Here is a 20,654-nt window from a genome sequence, read left to right on the forward strand (position 1 = left end):
AACAAAGTCTGCACCTAGCAGGTAGTGTTTTCAACTTAAGAACGCATGAATCACGGCCTGCAGTTCTTTTTCATAGACTTGCATAGTCTTTTCTGGCCCTTGCAAGATTCTACTCTCATAGGCTACTACCCTGCCATCTTGCATTAGCACTGCACCAATGCTACTACCACAGGCGTCACACTGGACCACAAATGACTTCCTAAGATTTGGCAACACAATGACTGGATCTGAAGTCATCTTTTCCTTCAAGAGATTAAAAGGCGAAATCTCTTTCTGTGTCCATCTAAAGGTGACTGCCTTCTTTTAAAGAGCATTTAAAGGTGAAGCAATCTCAGCGAAATTTCGGATAAATCTTCTGTAATAGGAGCATAGTCCCAAGAAACTTCGGACATCGTGCACCGTCTTCAAATTTGGCCATGACTTGATCGCTTCAACTTTTGCAGGATCCATTCTGACACCATCCTTTGAGACAATGTGTCCCAGAAAGTGAATCTCTTCCAGAAAAAACTCACTTTTCTTTGCATTGATGAGCAACCTATGACTGCGTAGCTCTTCGAACACAATGGCCAACTGATGCCTATGCTCGTCTTCATTCTTTGAGTAGACTATCATGTCATCAAAGAATGTACAACCAAACTGCTGGTGTGGACGGAAAATTCTGTCCATCATCCTACTGAACGTAGCAAGAGCATTTGTGAGACCAAAGAGCATCACTAAAAATTCGTACAGGCCAAACGTTGTTCTAAAAGCAGTCTTGTGCACATCCTCTGATCTAATGCGGATCTGATGGTACCCACTCTTTAGATCTATCCTGCTAAACATAGCTGCTCCTTCTAATTTGTCCAGAATATCATCAATTCGAACCTATTCTTGATGGTATTCTTGTTCAGTGCACGGTAGTCGATGCACATACGCCATGAGCCATCCTTTTTCTGTACTAACAACACTGGAGAACGGAATGGTGATGAACTGGGCTGAATCAGCCCCTTTTCTAACAGCTCGTGTACTTGGCCCATTATCTCTTTCTGCTGAGCCGCACTAACCCTGTACGGAGGCTTATTTGGTGGGCTACTGCCTGGCACCAAATCTATCGCATGGTCCTCGGGTCTCTCTGGCGGTAATTTAGACAGTAATGAATCGGAAAAACAGTCACTATACTGTTGTAAAAAAACATTGACCTTTCTTTATCTAACACAGATAAATTCGATTCATCACAATCTGACACTTCACGTGCAAAAACCAAGTACGCAGAAAGATGCTTTTTCATTACAGAAGTAATAGCAGAAGCTGATGCAGTGGGAATAGACTCCCCTTTAAGCTTTACATCCATACTGTGAGTCTTTCCCCTGCTCTGTACAGTGATCTTTTTATTGTAGGCATCCATGATTCCTTGTACACGAAATAACCAAGGAATACCTAACAACACATCAAATCTGTCCAGTGGCATGATGTAAAATTCTTCAGCATCTACATAGGACTGGAAATGTAGGCGCAACTTTCCAATGATGGGTGTCACAGCCTCTGTATGGCCAGGACATGCCAAACCTGCCTCTGCTGTATACCCCATCTCTTCAGGTCTGATTCCCATCTTTGAAGCCAATTCTCGGGAAATGAAGTTGGCTTTGGCACCTGGATCAGAGAAGATAAGCACTGTTTGATCCCTGACTTGCCCCATGCTTTGCAAAGCTCACTTGCATCTGAATTTGGCTTGTCTCCCACCATATCTGGCATTAGACCAGCCATGGGCTTCTTTCCTTTCTTGTCCTCCTTGTCTTCAGAATCAGCTGGCCTTTTCTTTGTAGGACAATTGTAAGCAATGTGCCAGGCTGCTCACACATGAGCATTTGTTTTCTAACCTCAGGACCTTCTTTTGCTCTTCTGACTTGCGAGGAAAACATCTTTTCCATTTCTTTGCTGGTCCCTTTTCTGATTCAGCGGTAGCTTTGCCTTTCCCTGCGTTGGCCGGCTCCTGAGTCCCTTTAGGAACCTCATTGGGAACGTGCTTTTTAGCTAAATTTTTCTTGGTTGATCCTTCCTTGCCGCCAATATTGAATTCACAATCTTCTCCCTTGAGCAAACCATTTCCAGTGTTTGCTACCTCGATGAGCTGCGTCAAAGTAGTGACTTTGGTCTTCGTGCAGTACTTTCTCAATCCTTTGGGCAAGCCACAACAGTATTTTTCAATCTGTTTTGTCAATGGCACAAACCTATAGGAAGTTAATGGAAGTAGAGCTTTCCAAAACTTCCAATTGTAGTCATCCAGATTCTTGCAAGTGGCAGCATTAAGCTGGTGCCATTTTGTCATGACATCTGCTCCAAAGTCATCAGATAACCATGCTGCTGCAAAAATATGCTTGAGGTAAATCCATGTGGACGGAGCTTGCCCTTGAAGCAATAAAGTTGTCCACCATTGTCCCGCATTCCCTGTCAAGAAACAGGCTGCCTTGCGGACCTTTGAAGCCTCTGTAAAGTTTCCCCCTGCATAGGCTTTGTCAAACTGCTGGAGGAATGAGAGAGCCTTCTTCCTGTCATCAAACCCTGTAAAGGTCGTGAATGTCACACCTTTGCCACCTTCTTTGTACGGAGTTGGCCTCTCCAGCGGCGTTAAGTTGTCATATGGAAGTGACTGAAACATGGGAACACTGTTAGGGTTCATTTGTGTTCCCTGACCGCAATTAAGTTGACCTGGAAATGCCATATTTGGCTGCTGATTTGTAATTCCAGCCATACCAAAATTTGCCGGTGGCATCTCAAATTGGCCCTGAGTGCTTTGAAACCCTGGTAGCATGCCCGTGACACCATACATGGGGTTAGGCATCATCGTTTGAGCACCCCTGAACACTGTTCCTGGCGTGTAATATTGATCTCCAGGTGCATGACAAGCCATGCTCTGGAATACCAATCCACCTCCAAAATAGCAAGGGTGTACTGAAAGTGGTGGGAAGACCTGTTGCATAGCCTGTAGGTTGCTTCCCTGCCCATTAGAACCAGCTATAGGCTGCTGAAAAGTGGCTGGCTGAACTCGTACAGCTTGAAAGACTGGCATCTCAGCCACCCGTTCTTGCACCTTAGGCATAGGTTGTGGAGACTGCATGTTCTCCGTCAAGTGTACAAGTGTTTCCATTGACTCTGCAGTATGAATCACCTGTGCTCGAGCCTTAACAGGCTTTTGAATATGATCCAGTGACCCAACTTGCTGAGACGAAAGAGAAGGTTGCAGAAAGGCTAAAAACCTCGGGTTCTGCATTACTTGTGACACCACAGCAGTAGCCAATTGGGTCCTGAATATATCATCATCCGTCTGTGGTGGTCTTGAGGACTCACCCACTTCATGTGTCTGTTGACCGTGTGAGGAGGAAACCTCTTCAGTCACATCATCTGGTCTGTCAGCCATAATTGCAATTTCCTGTGTCTGGTCTATAGTCCCCTGTGTCTTCAAGCCCAAACTAACCAAGGCTCACTTCTATGGGAAAAAGTGATTTAATCCCGGCGATGGAACCATGGAACCGGCCTGTACTTTCAAAAAGGGCGGTAGACTTTAGACTTAAACCTTATTTGCTTTCACCCATTTAATTTGTCGCCCACTTTACCTGTACTTTCAAGACACAACAAAGGGGAGAGGGATATAGGCTGCTAGATTGCACCTGTATGAGTAGACCGACACCAGATTGGCCCCTAACTTCGCACAAGCTTGGCTGAATTTCAACTGCTCCGGCCCGATTTCGGCAACATAACTGTACTAGGACCCTTCACAGTCAGTATTCGCACGCATTGAATGACTTTCCCGACGCATACGGGCACTTTGCAAAACCTGGCGAGGATCTGCAGCACGCTCAATTCTCTGTTTTCAGCCCCAAAAATGCGCCAGATCACCTGGACAACGGTCCCCTCGCGTCCCCGAACCTCCTGGGGGTATTAGGGACCGTTTAGCGACAAAACCCTAAACCTGCAAAAATACACAACATGCTGTAATTTACTGTTTCGGGCTCCGTTTCACGTGCCGGTCGCATCTGTAGCAAGTCCTCGAGCTCCCGCACCGGTAGGGCTACTTGCGCTTTGAATCAGACGAGATTTCTAGCGTGAAACCTCTCCGAATTCACCTGTACCTGTAGGGGATTAGCCGCTAGCTAATCCAGTACCTGTGCAAGAGGCTCTTGCCTCGGCGATCGCGCATGAACCCACACAACTGTACATTGGTCAATTGAAAAGCCCACTAGAGGGGCATAACATACTGCCATAGGGGAGAGAGAGGGCAGTGCGTAGCGTGCAGGGCATCACTCCTGGCACCGCACTGTACATAGGAGGGAAAGTAAGCACTTCATAGCTCTTAACCTGTGACAAAATCTGCAAATGAGCCCCTCCTCCCTTCAAATTCAGCGCCACTCCTTCATGCATGAGGAAAGTGCACAAAAATGTGCCACTTGGCACATTTATAGCCTATTTCCCGTTTCGGGGTTGCCGCCTAAAAATCTCCCAACCGGTTGCCCAGTTGACTTCACAGCAGAGTAAGAAAATGTTCCCCTTGTCATTCCGGAGGTAATGACGCAAACACATTTTCAGGGTAGTTGACTTCACGGCAGAGTAAGAAAATGTTCCCCTTGTCATTCCGGAGGTAATGACGCAAACACATTTTCAGGTCCCAAAATAGCACTTCCCTAAATTTTAGGAGATGCTGCCATTGTATCTTTCTAGATCATCTGACCCCCTTTGTACACTGCAGCCACACCCAGAATTGAAATGTAGCATCTGTAGCAAAGGATTCCAGTTTGGTTAGTCAATGACCCCACTTTGGCTAACCATAGTCCTTGTCCAACCTTAGTGCTCTCTTGCCCTCAGGCCTAGACTCCCTCTGGACAGCTCCACACTAGCTATGCAATGCAGGGCAGTTAGATTTCCCGAGGGGTGTTTCCAAAAAGTGAAAGTAAATAAATAATAAGAAAGAAATCAACAAAAAGGATAGATCGTAGTCACACGTTGGTGACAAGAACAGCAGCAAAACAGTCATTTTCAGCACCCCAAAGTGGTCTCAGATTCTTAGCCATTACCCCCTTTGTGGACAACAGATAGAAGAACATCAACTTCAGCCATAAAGTCATCACCGTCGTCATCGACATAGTCACAAATTGCATCAGTCCATGCATCATCATTGTACACCTTTGTGCAATCAAAAGTAGACCACTCTCGCCGACGAGAGTGGGGCCTTCGGAGGAGGGTTTTACAACCTCTCGAGTGTCGTATCTCTCTTCTCTCTTTCTCTCAGTCTCATACACTTGCACGCACAATATCCAGTCACTTTGTTCGTGATCATAGCACTCTCCATAAGGACGCAAGGCTCTCCCTTCCATAAGAACAAAAAAGGAACCTTGAGCAAATATAGATCACTAATCTTGAGAAAAAAACAACATTCATTCCGCTGCACCTAACAGCTATTTACGGGGGGAGTATTAAGAAGTCTTGAGCAGTGGTTACTCTCAACACCTCCAAACAACACGCTATGGTCTGGGGGGCGTTTGGTTGTAAAAGGCCTCTATATCTCATGGCCCGGACCTATTTAGGTTATTTGCGGAAGGAGTGATGAGGGAGTCGTTGAACAGCTCATGGCCCGAACCAAGATGGTTATTTGCGGTAGGAGTGTTCATCGACGGCTTTATGTTTCTATGTCTTGTAACATGCATATGTGAGCATTTGTGTTGCATTGTGATGTGCCAACCACTGAATATTCCTTATTGGATGAGATTCTTTTGGGAAGCCAACAACCGAGGAAATCAAGAGCTCCAATATGGAATGAGACTCCATATAGGATGAGATACTTCTGGGAAGCCAACGACCCAGGAAATCAAGAGCTCCAATCTGGAATGAGACTCTTTAATGGATGAGATTCTTCTGAAAAGCGAACGACCCAGGAAATCAAGAGCTAAAGTTTGGAATAAGAACTGATTGTCCATTGGAATGTCCCTCGGAATGACCCTCGAAAATTTTTGAGCTAACTTGAGTTGTTTTGCAGATATGTTGTAATCGCAGACGATTACTTTCTTTCAAGAAGGGGGGATGTCACAAACTGCTGACATGTCAAGCCACTAAAGAAGGGAGCCGAGTTGCAAATCCCGGTTGAGGGGGCTAAGAAGAAGCAATAGAAGAAGCAGAAGCAACAGAAGAAGTTTTACCAAATTACAGAGTCTTGCCCGTTGGATGGGGCCCAAGTAACCTAAAGAAATAAAATAAAGCAGAACCCACATGCAAAGCAAGCTGATGATGTGGTAGGCTTGTACAGACAGCCCGAAATTTGCACTGACCTGCTGATGTGGCAACCTATACGGACTTTCGGTTTTACGCTACAAATGCTGACGTGACAACTGTACGGATTTCTTGCTTTTGCCCTGCCAGCTTTCGGACTAGTTGCTTTTGAGTTTGTAGCTTTTCATGTGATCCGCTTTTGATAGGGCAAGGGCCTTCAAAATATGTGCAAGGGGCTCAGTCTTTGGCACTCTTCCGAGTGAAGGTACAGAGCATGTGTTGCTAAATGGATTATTTTCTTATTTTATCGAGTAATTTCTTTTTATTGAAATTAGGATATTTAAATATGTCCACTTGAACCGAAAGGTTAGGAACTGTAGGTCTACTGGAATTATTTAAAGCCATCAGGAAAGGACTACTCTGATGCATCAAATGATGGATGACATTAAGCATCGCGAAGAGGTTGTGCCGTTAGTTCGGTAGGAGAGACCGAGAAACGAATATTCTTGATGCGTCACGTGATGGGATGACGGGAGCATCGGAAAGGGAATATTTCATTGGTCTAGCAAGAAACCCGATTTGGAAAATGGAATACGCGTAAAGTCGCAAGCACAAGAATAAAGATTGGTTCTGAGAAGCTTTTCTTAAAGAGCGGAATATTCGAACGTGTTTTCTGAGAAGAGCAGACACTTTCCCGCGAGGAATATATGTCTGCATTGCATTTGTGCATGTGGCTGCATCCAGGGACGCCTGGGAAGTGTTGTGAAAGCATTGTTTTTAACTTATAAGGTTTTATTGAGTTTTTGGGCAAATTCAGACTATTTTTAAAATACGCCGGCCTCCCACTTAATAAGTGGGCAGCCACCTGGAAAATAAAGCAGCAAAAACCAGCCAACGCTTTCTCTCTCCCTCTTTCTAGCAAAAGCAAAGAAAAAAAAAAGCCAACAATCTCTACGCGGGTAGCCAGCGCTCAACTATTCCTACTGTGGCCAAATCACACACCCTCTCTCAGAGGAGAAGTTGCCAACGCCAGCAAGAGGAGACTTTGCCACCAAAAGACGCAAGAGATCACGAGACTACGAAGCATGGAGGTCGCTTTTCCCGCGCAAAGAGCGGCAGGTATCAATTGTGGATTCGCCATACGAATTGTTGTCCCGTGTTTATGTGTCTTTGCAGGTACTTCATCGCCAAGGAGAAGCGGGAAGGACTCGGCCTACGCTTGGGAATTCCGGGAACGAGATTTGGAAATTGTCTGCGGAGCCTTGGCTCCGAGTACACAAAGAAAAAGGATTGAGAACTCGTCTCTCAGATCTCCCTCACGGGAAGGAACGACCTTAGAGTCTGAGAATAGAACGGAGGGGTTTTCTCCAATTCTTGTGCTTGTAAAAAGATTCTCCCTAATAAAGGATTCTCTTTAAGGGGGGGGGAACAGGCCCATCTTCTGGTCCCAAATACTGTGTCGAACTTCTCCCCCAACTCTGTTTAGTTGAAAGATTATTTATTTTCATCTTGTTGATCATTCGTGTGCGCTCTCGTTTGTCACTGTGGTATCAGAGCTCAAATTCCTCTCTTTCTCTGCAAAGGAGGACGATTCCGGGAACGAACGGGAAGAACCATGGCAGGCCAAGGGAGAAGCGCCGAAGAAGAACTTCAGCAAGTGCGAGCTCAGCTTGCGGAATTACAACAACTTCTCACGTTGCCAGATGTCGAGAAGATTTTGGACGGACTTAAGAACGCGCAAGGAACAGATGTCGGTGGGCATCAAGAAAATACTACGGGTGGTAAAAAACTGCAGGAGGAACATGCTGAGGATGGTGCCGATACGCACAAGGGATCTTCGAATTGGAACAAACGGCCTACAAAGAGCAAAGGCCGGGAAAAGAAACTCTCTCTCTGCTGGATGAAAGCAAGGATGTCTCTATCTCTTCTCCATCTTACTCTCTTGATTATACTACTTCCACTTCTCACACAATATCTAAATCTTCTCCTAAGAAGAAAAAAGCCACCACTACTACTGCCCTACGTAAAACTAAAGAAAAGCCCAGATTCAAGAAGGATAGTCGCAAGTCTCATCGCCACATGAGGATTTTCAACTCTGGCGACAAGGATGTCAAGTTTGACAACTATACTGGACGGAGAGATATCTCTAAAGCAGTTTATCAAGCAGTTTGAAGTTTCTTTCGCTAATGAAAACTTCACGGAAAAATCCAAGTTGTGTCATGTTGGGATGTATCTCAAGGAGACGGCAAGCAACTGGTGGTTATCCAAGATTCTGTAAGGCTCTGAAGCCAAAACGTGGACTCATTTGAACGCTGAATTTTATGAACTTCCGCCTGATTTTGAGAAGGACATCCAAAAGGAATGGGATTGGCTCGCCTAGAGAGAACATGAGAAAGTCACCAGTTATGTAGACAAGTATTGGTCGGTTCTTCTAAAGGTTACTCCTTTCATGAAGATTTTTTATGAGGAAAAGATGTAAAATCGAAGCCGGTCTCCTACTACAGCTTCGAAAGAGCGTGAGGTGTATCCTCATAATACCCTTCAGAAGATGGTGGAGTCAACAATCATTGTTGAGGACCTACACTCTAACTACAAAAGAGATATTGCAGACCATCCATCATCAGGACCAGACACTTAAGTCTAGAAAGATTACACTTTGGATGCTCAAGGTACAACCGAGCAGGAATTAGCACTCTATCCCACGAAACTGGAAGGATATGTACACTTTGGATGCTCAAGGGACAACCGAGCAAAAATTAGCACTCTATCCCACGAAACTGGAAGGATATGTACAAGCACTACAGTTGATGTTGCTAAATGGACTATTTTCTTATTTTCTCAAGTAATTTCTTTTTTTTAAACTAGGATATTTAAATATGTGCACTTGAATCGAAAGGTTAGGGACTGTAGATCTACTGGAATTATTTAAAGCCATCAGGAACGGACAACTCTGATGCGTCATATGATGGATGACATTAAGCATCATGAAGGGGTTGTACCGTTAGTTCGATAGGAGAGACCGGGAAACGAATATTCCTAATGCATCACGTGATGGGGTGGCAGGAGCATCGGAAAGGAAATATTTCGTTGGTCTAGCAGGAAACCCGAACTCGAAAAAGGAATACGCGTAAAGACGCAAGCACAAGAATAAAGATGGGTTTTGAGAAGCTTTTCTTAAAAAGCAGAATATTTTAACGTGTTTTTCGGGAAGAGCAGACGCTTTCCCGCGAGGAATCTATGTCTGCATTGCATTTGTGCATGTGGTTGCATCCAGGGACGCCTGGGAAGTGCTGTGAAAGCATTGTTTTTAACTTACAAGGTTTTATTGAGTTTTTGGGCAGATTCATACCATTTTTAAAATACGCCGGCCGCCCATTTTATAAGTGGGCAGCCACCTGGAAAATAAAGCAACAAAGACCAACCAGCGCTCTCTCTCTCCCTCTTTCTAGCAAAAGCAAAGAAAAAAAAACGCCAACGATCTCTACGAGGGCAGCCAGTGCTCAGCTATTCCTATCGCGGCCAGATCACACGCCCTCTCTCAAAGGAGGAGTTGCCAGCGCCAGCAAGAGGAGACTCTGCAGCCAAAAGATGCAAGAGATCGCGAGACTATGAAGCACGGAGGTCACTTTTCCCGCGCAAAGAGCGACAAGTATCAATTGGGGATTCGCCATACGAATTGTTGTCCCGTGTTTGTGTCTTTGCAGGTACTTCATCGCAAAGGAGAAGCGGGAAGGCCTCGGCCTACGCTTGGGAATTCCGGGAACGGGATTCGGAAATTGTATGCGGAGCCTTGACTCCGAGTACACACGGAAAAAGAATTGAGAGCTCGTCTCTCGGATCTCCCTCACGGGAAGGAACGACCATAGAGTCTGAGAATAGAACGGAGGGGTTTTCTCCAGTTCTTGTGCTTGTAAAAAGATTCTCCCTAATAAAGGATTCTCTCTAAGGGGGGAGGATCAGCCCATCTTCTGGTCCCAAATATTGTGTCGAACTTCTCCCTCAACTCTGTATAGTTGAAAAATTATTTATTTTCATCTTGTTGATCATTCGTGTACGCTCCAGTTTGTGACAGCGTGAGTACCAACATTGTAGCGAGTTCAAGTAATATATAGAAATACCAATAGGGACGCCAAGGTTTGGGGCCAGTGCTCTCTCGGGATGGAACTCCGCCACTCCCCCTTCGTGTCATGCATCTCTTTCTGCTCAGTTGTTATTTGAAGTGCTCAAAGTTGTTCAGTCTGTTCTTTTCCGTTGGCACGTGGTGCCCGTCTTGTGACAGGGTATCATCAATACCAAGCACCTGCATCAAGTTTGGTCAGCATCTCAACAGTTAGGATCATTGTATCTATCACAAACTGCTGACGTGTCAAGTCACTGAAGAACGAAGCCGACCTTCATATTGTAACTTTAGTGCATCAAGGCACCCTTCACAAGATCAACGCGGTCTGGGTGTGATGGCTAGTTTTGCTATACCAGAATATCAAGAGGTCCGATATCGAATGAGAAAATTGAATGACCCTTGGGATTGACCCTCAGAATGACCCTCGGATATTTTTTATATAACTTAAGTTGTTTTGCAAATATAATCACGGACGATTACTTTTCTTTCAAGAAGGGGGAATGTCACAAATTGCTAACTTGTCAAGCCATTGAAGACCCTAGCCCACCTCCAGATCCCGGCCGAGGGGCCTAAACCAAGCAGAAGCCGAAGCAGAAAAGAAGTCCTTACCAACTTAAAGATTCTCGCCGAGTGGACCAAAATAACAAATTGGGTTAGAATTAAAAATCCTAACCCCCAACAACTTATGGAACTGGCCGAGGGGCGTAAACCCCTAAAAATAAAACAAAAGACCACACACACACACACCAACTTGCATAGAGATGATGATGTGGTAGTTGTACCGACCTTCCACCAATTGTGTTGATTGTTGTTGACATGGTAACATTGTACGAACAACCCTCCGGGTGCTAGCTTTTAGGACCATATTCTTTTAGACTTGATGCTTTTCATGTAACTACTTTTGGATGGCCAAGGGCCTTAATGTACTAAGGGCTCACTCTATGGCATGCTACCCGCGAGAAATGCAGAGCAGAGTCACACATTGTGTACCTCGTTGAAGCAATATAAATAAATACCGAAAGGGGCGTCACAGTTTGGGCCCAATGCACTCTGAGGATGGAACTACACCACTCTGTGTCTTGTGTGGAGTCTCTCTCTTTCAGTTTAGTTGTTTTGAAGTGCCTAAAAGTTTGTTCAGTCTGTTCTTTTTTGTTGGCAAGTGGTGCCTGTTAGAGTTCATATTCATGTCCGGTGGTAGCTCCGTTATCTCCCAGGAGCAGATTAGGGAGTGAGGGTTGTTTTGTGGCTGTGCCCGGCCAGTGTGAGGTTGTTCTCTCATGTCATGTCATGTCCAGCCGTGTTTAGCTCGGGTTTTGGCTTTGTTCCATGGTTACATAGGCTCCTTCTGCCCTATACCACTCTTTCCCTTGCAGTTCATTGCCCTGCCAGATCTCCCTGCCCCTTTTCTCCTATTTCCCCCCCATTTATGGGATTTACCAGGTCGTGGGGCTGGCTATCTGGGTTGGGCAGCCAGGCTTGTGTCCTATATAGGCCGGATGAATACATACAGATCAGCCCTAGAGGGAGCGCCCTCCATGGGGTGTCCCATTGGGCAGTTTGGAGGCCAACCGCCATAGGCATGAGGAGGTGCTGCCTAGCGTTTTTGGGCAGCTCTAGACCCTTGCTTTTTTGCTGTCGTGCCAGGCGTTTTCAGCCAGAGGGGGTCTCTTCCCCAGCGTTTCCATGGTCAGCCTTGTGGAGCACTGGCGATGGTGATGGGCAGCACTTGCAGGCTTTTCTTCCACGGCGATGGGCAGCAAATATTCCCTTCCACACTTCTCCTCAGGGCAGCCCATTCGGTGGGCATAGCAGTCAGATGTAGAGGAGAGCAGAGATCCCTACTTTCTCTAGAGGGCAACCACATAGGCAGCCTTGAGGCCTTCGTCTCTCTCTCCAGTTCTTCCTTTGCCACGAGGTAGATCCATGTCGGGGAGCCCAGCCCATGCTATGGCCGTGACAGTGGTCTCGTGAACAGGAGCAGTTGGCAGTGTCAGTAGCAGTCGCAGTTGCGTGTGTCCTCGGGTCTATCCATTGGCATGTCAATTCTATGCCGAACCACCCTTGGTCACTTGTATGAGCAGATTGTTATCAGCATGGAGAGCCTCTCTCTCTCTCTCTCTCTCTCTCTCTCTCTCTCTCTCTCTCTCTCTCTCTCTCTCTCTCTAGTCAAGTTCAGTTATTTGCAAATTTTGTGTCTTGCTATTGATTTCTCGCTTGGAGTGTCCAAGCCTGTAACAATGGTATCAGAGCTCATAACAATTCTTCTTCTACGAAGGATCCAATCCCTTCTGCAACACAAATGGGTTCTTGCCAAGAATCCAACAGACGACATCCCTTCGACGGTTAGTCTACGGAGAGATGAACAATAGCCAAGTCCCAGCGTGAGCACATAAGAAACCAACAGAGATTTTGGCAAATTCAAACGAGGAAACTCTACAGAGCAAAGTACAACCGTCAATTGTAGGTTGACACGTGTATGAAAAGACTGATCGAGTACTCCAAAGACCCAAAATATGTGAATCACCTGAAGAATTACCCACTTGACAAGGTTCCCTCCAAATAGTGAGAGGGCATCCATCTTCCTGTCAAGTCGGTAATGAAACAGAAAGCAAAGCCAGGTGCAAAAAAGCAAAAATTGTACTCGTAGAAAGAGTTTGACGAAGCTGTTGAATAGAAGACAAACAAGTAGCTTAAAGCGCTCTCGGAAGAAGAAGAAATCAGTGGAGTTCCCCGGTTAACTGGGCTCGAAATCGACTTTCGAGGTGGTGAGCAAATCCAAGAAGCATGTTCGTTTCGAGGATGACCTAGATTTTTCTTGGTCTTCGAAGAGTTCAGACAATTCGTCGTCCTCGTCCTCTAGTTTCTGTGAGGATGAGAAAAAGTGGAAGAAGCGGGGGAAAAGCCAAAAAAGTACGCAAAGTAGATTTTTGAAAAAGTCTAGAAGGCACACGGAGTCATCTAGCAGTTCAAAGAAGAAGACCTCATCATCTGGTGACAGTTCAAATAGTGAGAAAAAGAACAAGAAGACCAAGGAGTTCAAGGATTGGGGTCAAGCAGTCAAGTCTTGACACGTTTTCAGGATACGAGGACAGCCATCGAGCCCTTGAATTCATTCAACAGTTTGACATCGCCTTCTCAAGAGGTCGTGTCTTGGAACGCTCCAAGGTACGAAGGGTAGTATCTTACTTAAAAGGAAGCGCACAAACATGGTGGTCTACTCTGTTATTGTGGAGAGAAAAACCTAAGAGGATAAAATTCAAGAGAGTTTTTACTTCTACCTTGATAACGGAAGAATATGAAGAAGATGTCCGTTGCTAAATTAGCTTTATCTAAAGGAAAAATAATTCTAAATGAATTATTGGATTTATAAGTGAGAGGATTTTCTCACTTGAGACAGGTTTGGCGATGGAAACACTAGGTGCTGAGGTTTTGTGGGCGATAGATCCCCCCGCGAGTACAGGGTTCTGATTTATCGAAGGCCAAGTGACTCTTTTATACGTTTTTAGCCATTTGGCCTACCTATACCTATATGCTTAAGTGATTATACTGTGCAAGTGAGGGTGTTCAACTATGACCTACCTGATCAAAATAGCATGTTGACATAGGTTTACTGTCAAAATAGCACCGTGACATTGCAATTTGCCACTTCTCTCATGCTCTCCCTCTCGCCCATGCTCTCCCTCTCTCATCAACTTTCAAGAGTCATCATCCATGCTCCCCTCTCTCATGCTCTAGCCTCTTCCTATTTAAGCAATGCCTCTCTATCTTGTTCTCCAACACTTACAAGCTCTCAATGCTCCCATGTTCTAGCTCTCAAGTGACAAGCTCTAGAGACTAGAGTCTTGCCTCTCCCTCTTCTGTCCCATGGGTCTCTCCCTCTCGAGCTCCCATTGAAGCTCTCATAATTCATCTCTCTCTCTCTCTCTCTCTCTCTCTCTCTCTCTCTTAGCTACATAGTACATACTACATAATGCAAGGGCCTAGGCCTTAGACTTAAGAATTATTTGTTTTTTTATTATGAACGTAAGTAATGTCGTCATAAATCTTAATTTTTTTTAGTTCGTTTAGTACCGCACATCGTCGTACGTGTACAAAACGTATGGGACCGTACGAAACCACTAGGTTCAAGTTTGCACAAAATAATACTGCTGAGGTACTAGAGCGGGCAAAGTACGTGTCTGTTTTCAGGGTGTATAGCAAGTTGTATGGTGGGTGGGTGTGAGTGTGTAGGAGAAGATTAGCTACTCTACCAATCTACCAGTAAAAATACAATCAAAGCTCACCATTACAAAGGACAGAAACACCAGACAGGGGGAGAGAGAGAGAGAGAGAGAGGGTATTGGATCAGAAAATACCGGAAGGACCTGTGATGGTGGAAACCCATTCATAAAGATTGTCGCCCTTGGGCCCCGCGGAGCAGTTGGCAGGGGGGTCCATGCTGATCTCGGCCAGCTCTTTTTGTATACGCTTGGCAGAGGCGGTGATGGAGGTTGCAGACGACCAGGGCCTTGAGCTGCTGCCGCTGCTGCCCCCGCCCATCATGTTACCTTACCAGATTCGAAAACCGGGTGTTAGGCTATGGTCCCGCGAGGCTTAGTTAATCAGGTATAGATAAATAAGCCAACTATGCCCAAACAGAGCTTTAAATGAATAACTAATCCTCTTGCATGGTCAGGCAAGGCTTAGAGCAGATCCACACGTTGCAGTGGCACCTCTGCCGCCTCTACCCCAGTCCCACCCCCGCACTGAACACTGCTTGGAGATAGCTGAGCTTTCGCATGGGCTATGACGCCTGCCACATGTCGTGTTGACCGCTTGTAGATTGCCTGCAGGCAGCAACCAGTGCCCGGTCCACCAGAGGACTTTCTCGAGCAAAAAACTTGAGTCTTGGGGTGGCCCACACGCTCTGGTTTAGTGCACCACCCGTGAACGACGCCTTGGAGTGCCAACTCTATCGTTTTTGGCGAAGTGGAGCTTGGCCAATCTTCGTTCAACGCTGCCCCTTAAATAAGCAGCGTGTGAATCTCTCCCACCCCCGCCAGTCAACGTCACCCCATGCAAAATTGCCCTTAGTTAAGCCTTGAACTTCGCAACTATCCCAAAATCGGCATAGTTACAAAGGGTGGGCATACTTATTCATTTAATGCTCCTTTTTGCGTGATCCCTTGCTTTTGAGGATTGTTGAACACCCCTCACATGGATAAGCTGGTCAACTCAAATGTCCTTCCATTTACCCTTTTGATTTTTGCATGTTGTCTTCATCATCTTCAAGCTCCACAATGCCCTTCTTCGTGGACACCCTTACCTTCTTTGATGGAGTTGTTGGTGCGATCTCTTGCACATCCTCGCCACCCAAGTGTAAGAATTTCTTCCTGGATGGTTTTGTACACCCTTTAGTAGATTGATGGGAGGAGGAGGTATTTGGACTTGGGCCACTCTCTACATGCGTAGGCTTATGGCGTAGAGGTGGAGCACATATTGGTTGGGGGGGGGGGGGGGCTCGGAAGAAAACACCCTGTGTTTTGACGTGCATTGGCACGCAAGGTTGGTCGAGATTTCGTGTCGTCTGAACACTAGAATTTAGGTGCGAGCTGTTCATCGGCTACATGTCTGATTGTGCACTGTTGTCGGCAATGACGGGTCTTCTGAACCCGGTCTGAGGGGTATGCATTAATTGGCACTGACTGCTCGTGAGTCATGATACCTAGCCTATCCAATCTTCTGCACATTTTCAAGGCTTTTTAAAGCTATTCTAAATACTATATACTATATATTCTTCCAAACATTCAGCATGTTGAGAGGACATCCTCTAGCTTCGCTTATGCCATCCCTCATAGCCAGACAACGTTTTTAAGGCGTATGAGTGGCCTTCTACTTGTAGAGCCCACACCACACCCTATTGCTAAACATAGACCAGCCTCTTCTATTGCCCCTCTAGTGCGTCTGACCTTCCTTTCCAGCTCCTTTATTTGGGTCAATACGGGCTTCTATGCTACACACAGACCACACACTCTGCAACCAAACCTAGGGCCCGTTCAACCTCTGCATCTGTTGCTCCTCTGTGTTCCGGATTCACTCCCCTTTATCATCCACATAGTGGAATCATCTAACATTCTGATGTCTTGGTGATGCCTCTACAGTTTGTAGAGAAATGTATATCTTTGCCACCAAGTTCAAGCTCTTGTTGGCCCCATATGCTGACCAGATTGCACCCAATCTCCCCGGTGGACTCACAGTTGAGCATCTCGTGGTGGACTATCAATGTTGCCTTTCCAGTTTCATCATATCAAAGCTGAAAGTCAATTATGGTAAGCAATTTAGCATGGAGAATGTGCAATGTGTCTAACGGTTCCAGCTATATAGAACGAGAGAGGAAAGGAGATAATGACGGTGTGTGCAGAAAAGGCCGACATGGTGAAATGTGTGGCTTGCCTTTGCACATGTGTCTATGCCAATCCATTCCCCCTTGATATCATTTTGGAGCCAGAGGTTGCATGCATATATTTCCAACATAAACCCAAGGGCTTCTTGGTGCGCAGCAACAAGATTTTAGTTGTAGATGTATGTTGTGGCACTATTGATATTGACGATGATCTTGAGATCATGAGGGTTGATGAGGTTGTGGGCAGCTATGGTGAGATCGAAGGTGGTACTTTTGTAGATGCCAAATCTTTTCAACATCTTTGTTAGAAAATACGTTGTTTTCTAGACATTTGCCAACAAACTAATACATTTGTAGTCCTCAAGATTTATGAGTGGTGGCAGGGAATTTAAGGGGGGTTCAATGGCGAGGAATTCTTTCGACAACTCTTACTTCCCAGAAAGTTGAGCAAAGCTTGGGAGAAATATGGCCAAATCCTTGGGATTGATTGTTATGATGAATTGAGACTGGAAGATTGGGAGATTATGGGCACCTTTCACCCTAAGGTTGAGAAAGTGATTAGCTTAATAGACAAGCACATAAAAGGGATCCGTGTGTTGATGGTGGTGGGTGCATTTTCAGCATCTCCTTATTTGAGGAAATGTGTCCAAAGAAAAATTGAGAGGAGGGTAGAGGAGGTTATAATACCATAAGATACAAGGAATACCATTTGTGTGCAATTGCACGAGACATCATTCAATCAAGGATTTCTACAAGGACACATAGTAGTTCCCGTTTTAGGGAAATCAGATGGGATGATCCTCCTGATCTGTGTTATGTATATGGTGATGATGATTGGAACTTTGAAGAGTGCATAAATGTTTTTGTGACGGTAGGAGAACAGGTGCCGCTTGGTTTATCAATTAGAAAGAGGCACTATCCTAGAAAACATGGCCAACGAGAAATGGACATTGATTTGAGGAGCTCCACGAGCAAGCATCTGAAATATGTGATAGATGTGGATGTGATCAAGGAAGGTAGCTTCATTTTTGAGATATCAAAAGGGATGGAGCTGGACTTGGATCTTGGATCGATGTGTAGAGGTTACCATGAATTTGTCTATATGTATGGCACCTAGAAGGCTGAAATGTACAAAGCATTGGTGGACTAGATCAGAGTACTACCCAAAACTCATGCTAGGAATCAAAGAATGTATATTGCTAGCCAAATGATTGGAAATTTGGAAAAAACCTTTATTGAAACTTGACTTGGTGGTGGATACAATTGCAAAGACGTTGCGAGTTTTGAACAAAAGCTTATGACGAAGATTAAAACATCCACACATTATAGGGGACCAACGAAGGGGAGGTGACTGAAGATTGCAAGCTCTGGAAATGAAGGTGTGATGTGGAACAATCTTGTTGTTGTACTAGCTCATGGAGTAAAGGTGGTTAGAGCCAGTTAGATAAGCTCATTCTTTTACATTCAAACGGGAACTCTTTCTTTCTCTCTCTCTCTCTCTCTCTCTCTCTCTCTCTCTCTCTCTCTCTCTCTCTCTCACACACACACACACACATTGATAATTGACAGAATATTAACTCCTATTGCCATACATTGTTTTGGACAATGAATTGAGGAGTTGAAATATAGGACCTTACCTGCTAAGTTACATTTTAAACCTCTCTTTAATACCAACAACTCAAAACCCACCTTGAAACTATATTCTAGCCAGGGTCAAACATTGGTTGTTATGGAACTTGCCTTTAAGAAAACCGAGAGAGAGACACGTCTTGGTATGTTACAGTAAAAACTTCAAAAACTTGAACTGAAAACAAAGAAAACTTCAAGAATTTCTCCGGCCTTTTTTTTCACCTTGGATGTAGTTTGGATTGAGTTTGGACTCACACTCACACACACACACACACACATTGGTCATTGACATAAAATGGTATTAACTCCTAGGACCATACATTACTATGGTCACGTTCATTACTTTTCTTTATTATCAAAAAATCCTAAATCCCCCTTGGATTTATGCTTTAACAGGGGTCAAGTGGAGTTTGACCAACTAAAATTGTAAAATCCCGAACAATTTTTCAACATATATCGAGATTTTTATAGAAGTGTAGTACCAACAAAAGCTTCAAACTTTTACCTAAAAGTCTAGGAGTATTTTGAGTCGGTTTTTTTCACTAAATAGGGATAATACGACTTTGCCTTGTATATTCATCCAATTGTGGAATGGATGGTCAAAAAAGACTTATAAAAATTCTTTATTTTTATCTTTGCAATACCATTTTGGGTGGGTCTGCAACCTCAGTTGTCAGGAGTTGCGTGTACAGAATGAGGTCGTGAGGGAAAACGACATCTTACACACACACACACACACACACTCCCTACAGTAGCCCTTCCGTGCTTGCTGCTTTAGAAACGGACTAGCATGTCTTTTAGCAAAACGGAATTTGGCGTTGCTATGTACACACTCGCACACACATTATTTTTTTGTCCCTAAAACACACACACACACACACACACACACACACATAAACACACACAAACATGTTGCTATTTAAGAACACTAGTGTTGCAGCACTATGAGACCGTTGCGCTCACACACTCTCACATAATTTGCCCAATTTTTTTGCGCATTACTCCCTGGCGTAAGGAGGGCGTAAGCAACTCGCTATCAATGATGGGAAACACGCCTTTGATATTTTTGAGCCCAACCAAATTTTCTTGTAGCACCAATATTCACGCAAACCTAAACAATTGGCACACACTCACTACATCCTTCATAGATTTGCTACAATACTCGTTCATTCTAAATTATCGCCAATACATAGGTGTAAACCTAAAGTGGTACGGACACCTAGCAAATCATCAGAAGAGCAAACGATCTTGGAGTTGTCAATTGACAATTTCTTTCAACGGCTACTCTCACGGCGAAAAACCGGATGGAGATAGAAGTCGTGGACTCGTCCTCCTCCTCTCATGTGGAAAATTTCCTCTTTTTTGCACAAATAGGTGTTATTTTCCTTCATATGGAACAAAAAATAAATATAAATAACCCAAGCTTATATCTCTCATTGATTTTCCCAATATATTGATAAATTAATATATAAGTTATTCTTGGCATGGAAAGTATGCTATTATTAGCCTCGGGAACATAGCAACAAGCATTAAAATAAACTCTTTCAATGCTAGTTTTTCAATTCCCTCCAGAACCATGAGAGCTAAAGACGTGTTTTGCTCTTAAACCTCAGCTAAAACACTATGCTAGAGGTAACTAAAAACTATGCTTGGAAAAAGGTTTTTTTTCATAGCCATGAGGGCTAGAGTCTATGGCTCTCAACCTAACCAAGTATTGTGCTATGAAAGACTATTTCTAATTCTATCTAGCTAATATTGTGCTTTGATAATCATCTCTAACACGTACTAATAGCTAATACTGCACTTTAATAATCATCTCTATCACGTACTAACATGTCTAAAGTATCTACTATTACCTGACATAGGCATGCATGGCTCTACAAAAAGTTTCTTAATCAACATTGAACAGATTTCGAAGGTAGCTTCATTTTTGAGATATCAGAAGGGATGGAGCTGGACATGGATCGATGTATAGAGGTTACCATGAATATTGTCTACTACTTGTATGGCACCTAGAAGGCCAAAATGTGCAAAGCGATGGTGGACGAGATTAGAGTACTAGCTAAAACTCATGCTAGGTTTGAATCAAAGAATGTATATTGTTAGCCAAATGATTGGAAATTTTAGGAAACACCTTTATTGAAGCTTGATTTGATGGCAAATACAATTGCAAAGATGTTGCAAGCTTTCAACAAAAGCTTGGCGAAGGTCAAAACATCCACACATTTTAGGGGACCAACCAAGGGGAGGTGAGTGAAGATTGAAAGCTTTGAAAATGAAGGTGTCATG

At 44.4% G+C, this 20,654-nt stretch overlaps 1 protein-coding gene and 1 pseudogene across 5 annotated transcripts in view; one reads left to right on the plus strand and one right to left on the minus strand.

Annotated features, from left to right (window-relative positions):
- Positions 1–15,289, minus strand: part of LOC147448669 (uncharacterized) — a 53,090-nt gene extending 37,801 nt beyond the window's left edge. For 3 of the 5 annotated variants that reach the window (XM_086521207.1, XM_086521205.1, XM_086521204.1), the window contains exon 1: positions 14,710–15,196. In XM_086521207.1, coding sequence (XP_086377333.1) covers positions 14,710–14,896 — 187 coding nt within the window. In that variant the 5' untranslated portion in view covers positions 14,897–15,196. Of the gene's footprint in view, positions 1–14,709 lie in introns of all 5 variants that reach the window. The other 2 variants (XM_086521209.1, XM_086521206.1) reach the window with 2 other exon arrangements.
- A 698-nt stretch (positions 15,290–15,987) lies between these two features.
- On the plus strand, positions 15,988–20,381 carry LOC147448670 (uncharacterized; annotated as a pseudogene).
- Positions 20,382–20,654: the final 273 nt, after the last annotated feature.

The sequence above is a fragment of the Adiantum capillus-veneris genome, chromosome 10, assembly GCF_014529385.1.
Source record: "Adiantum capillus-veneris isolate H3 chromosome 10, ASM1452938v2, whole genome shotgun sequence".
Lineage (NCBI taxonomy): Eukaryota > Viridiplantae > Streptophyta > Polypodiopsida > Polypodiales > Pteridaceae > Adiantum > Adiantum capillus-veneris.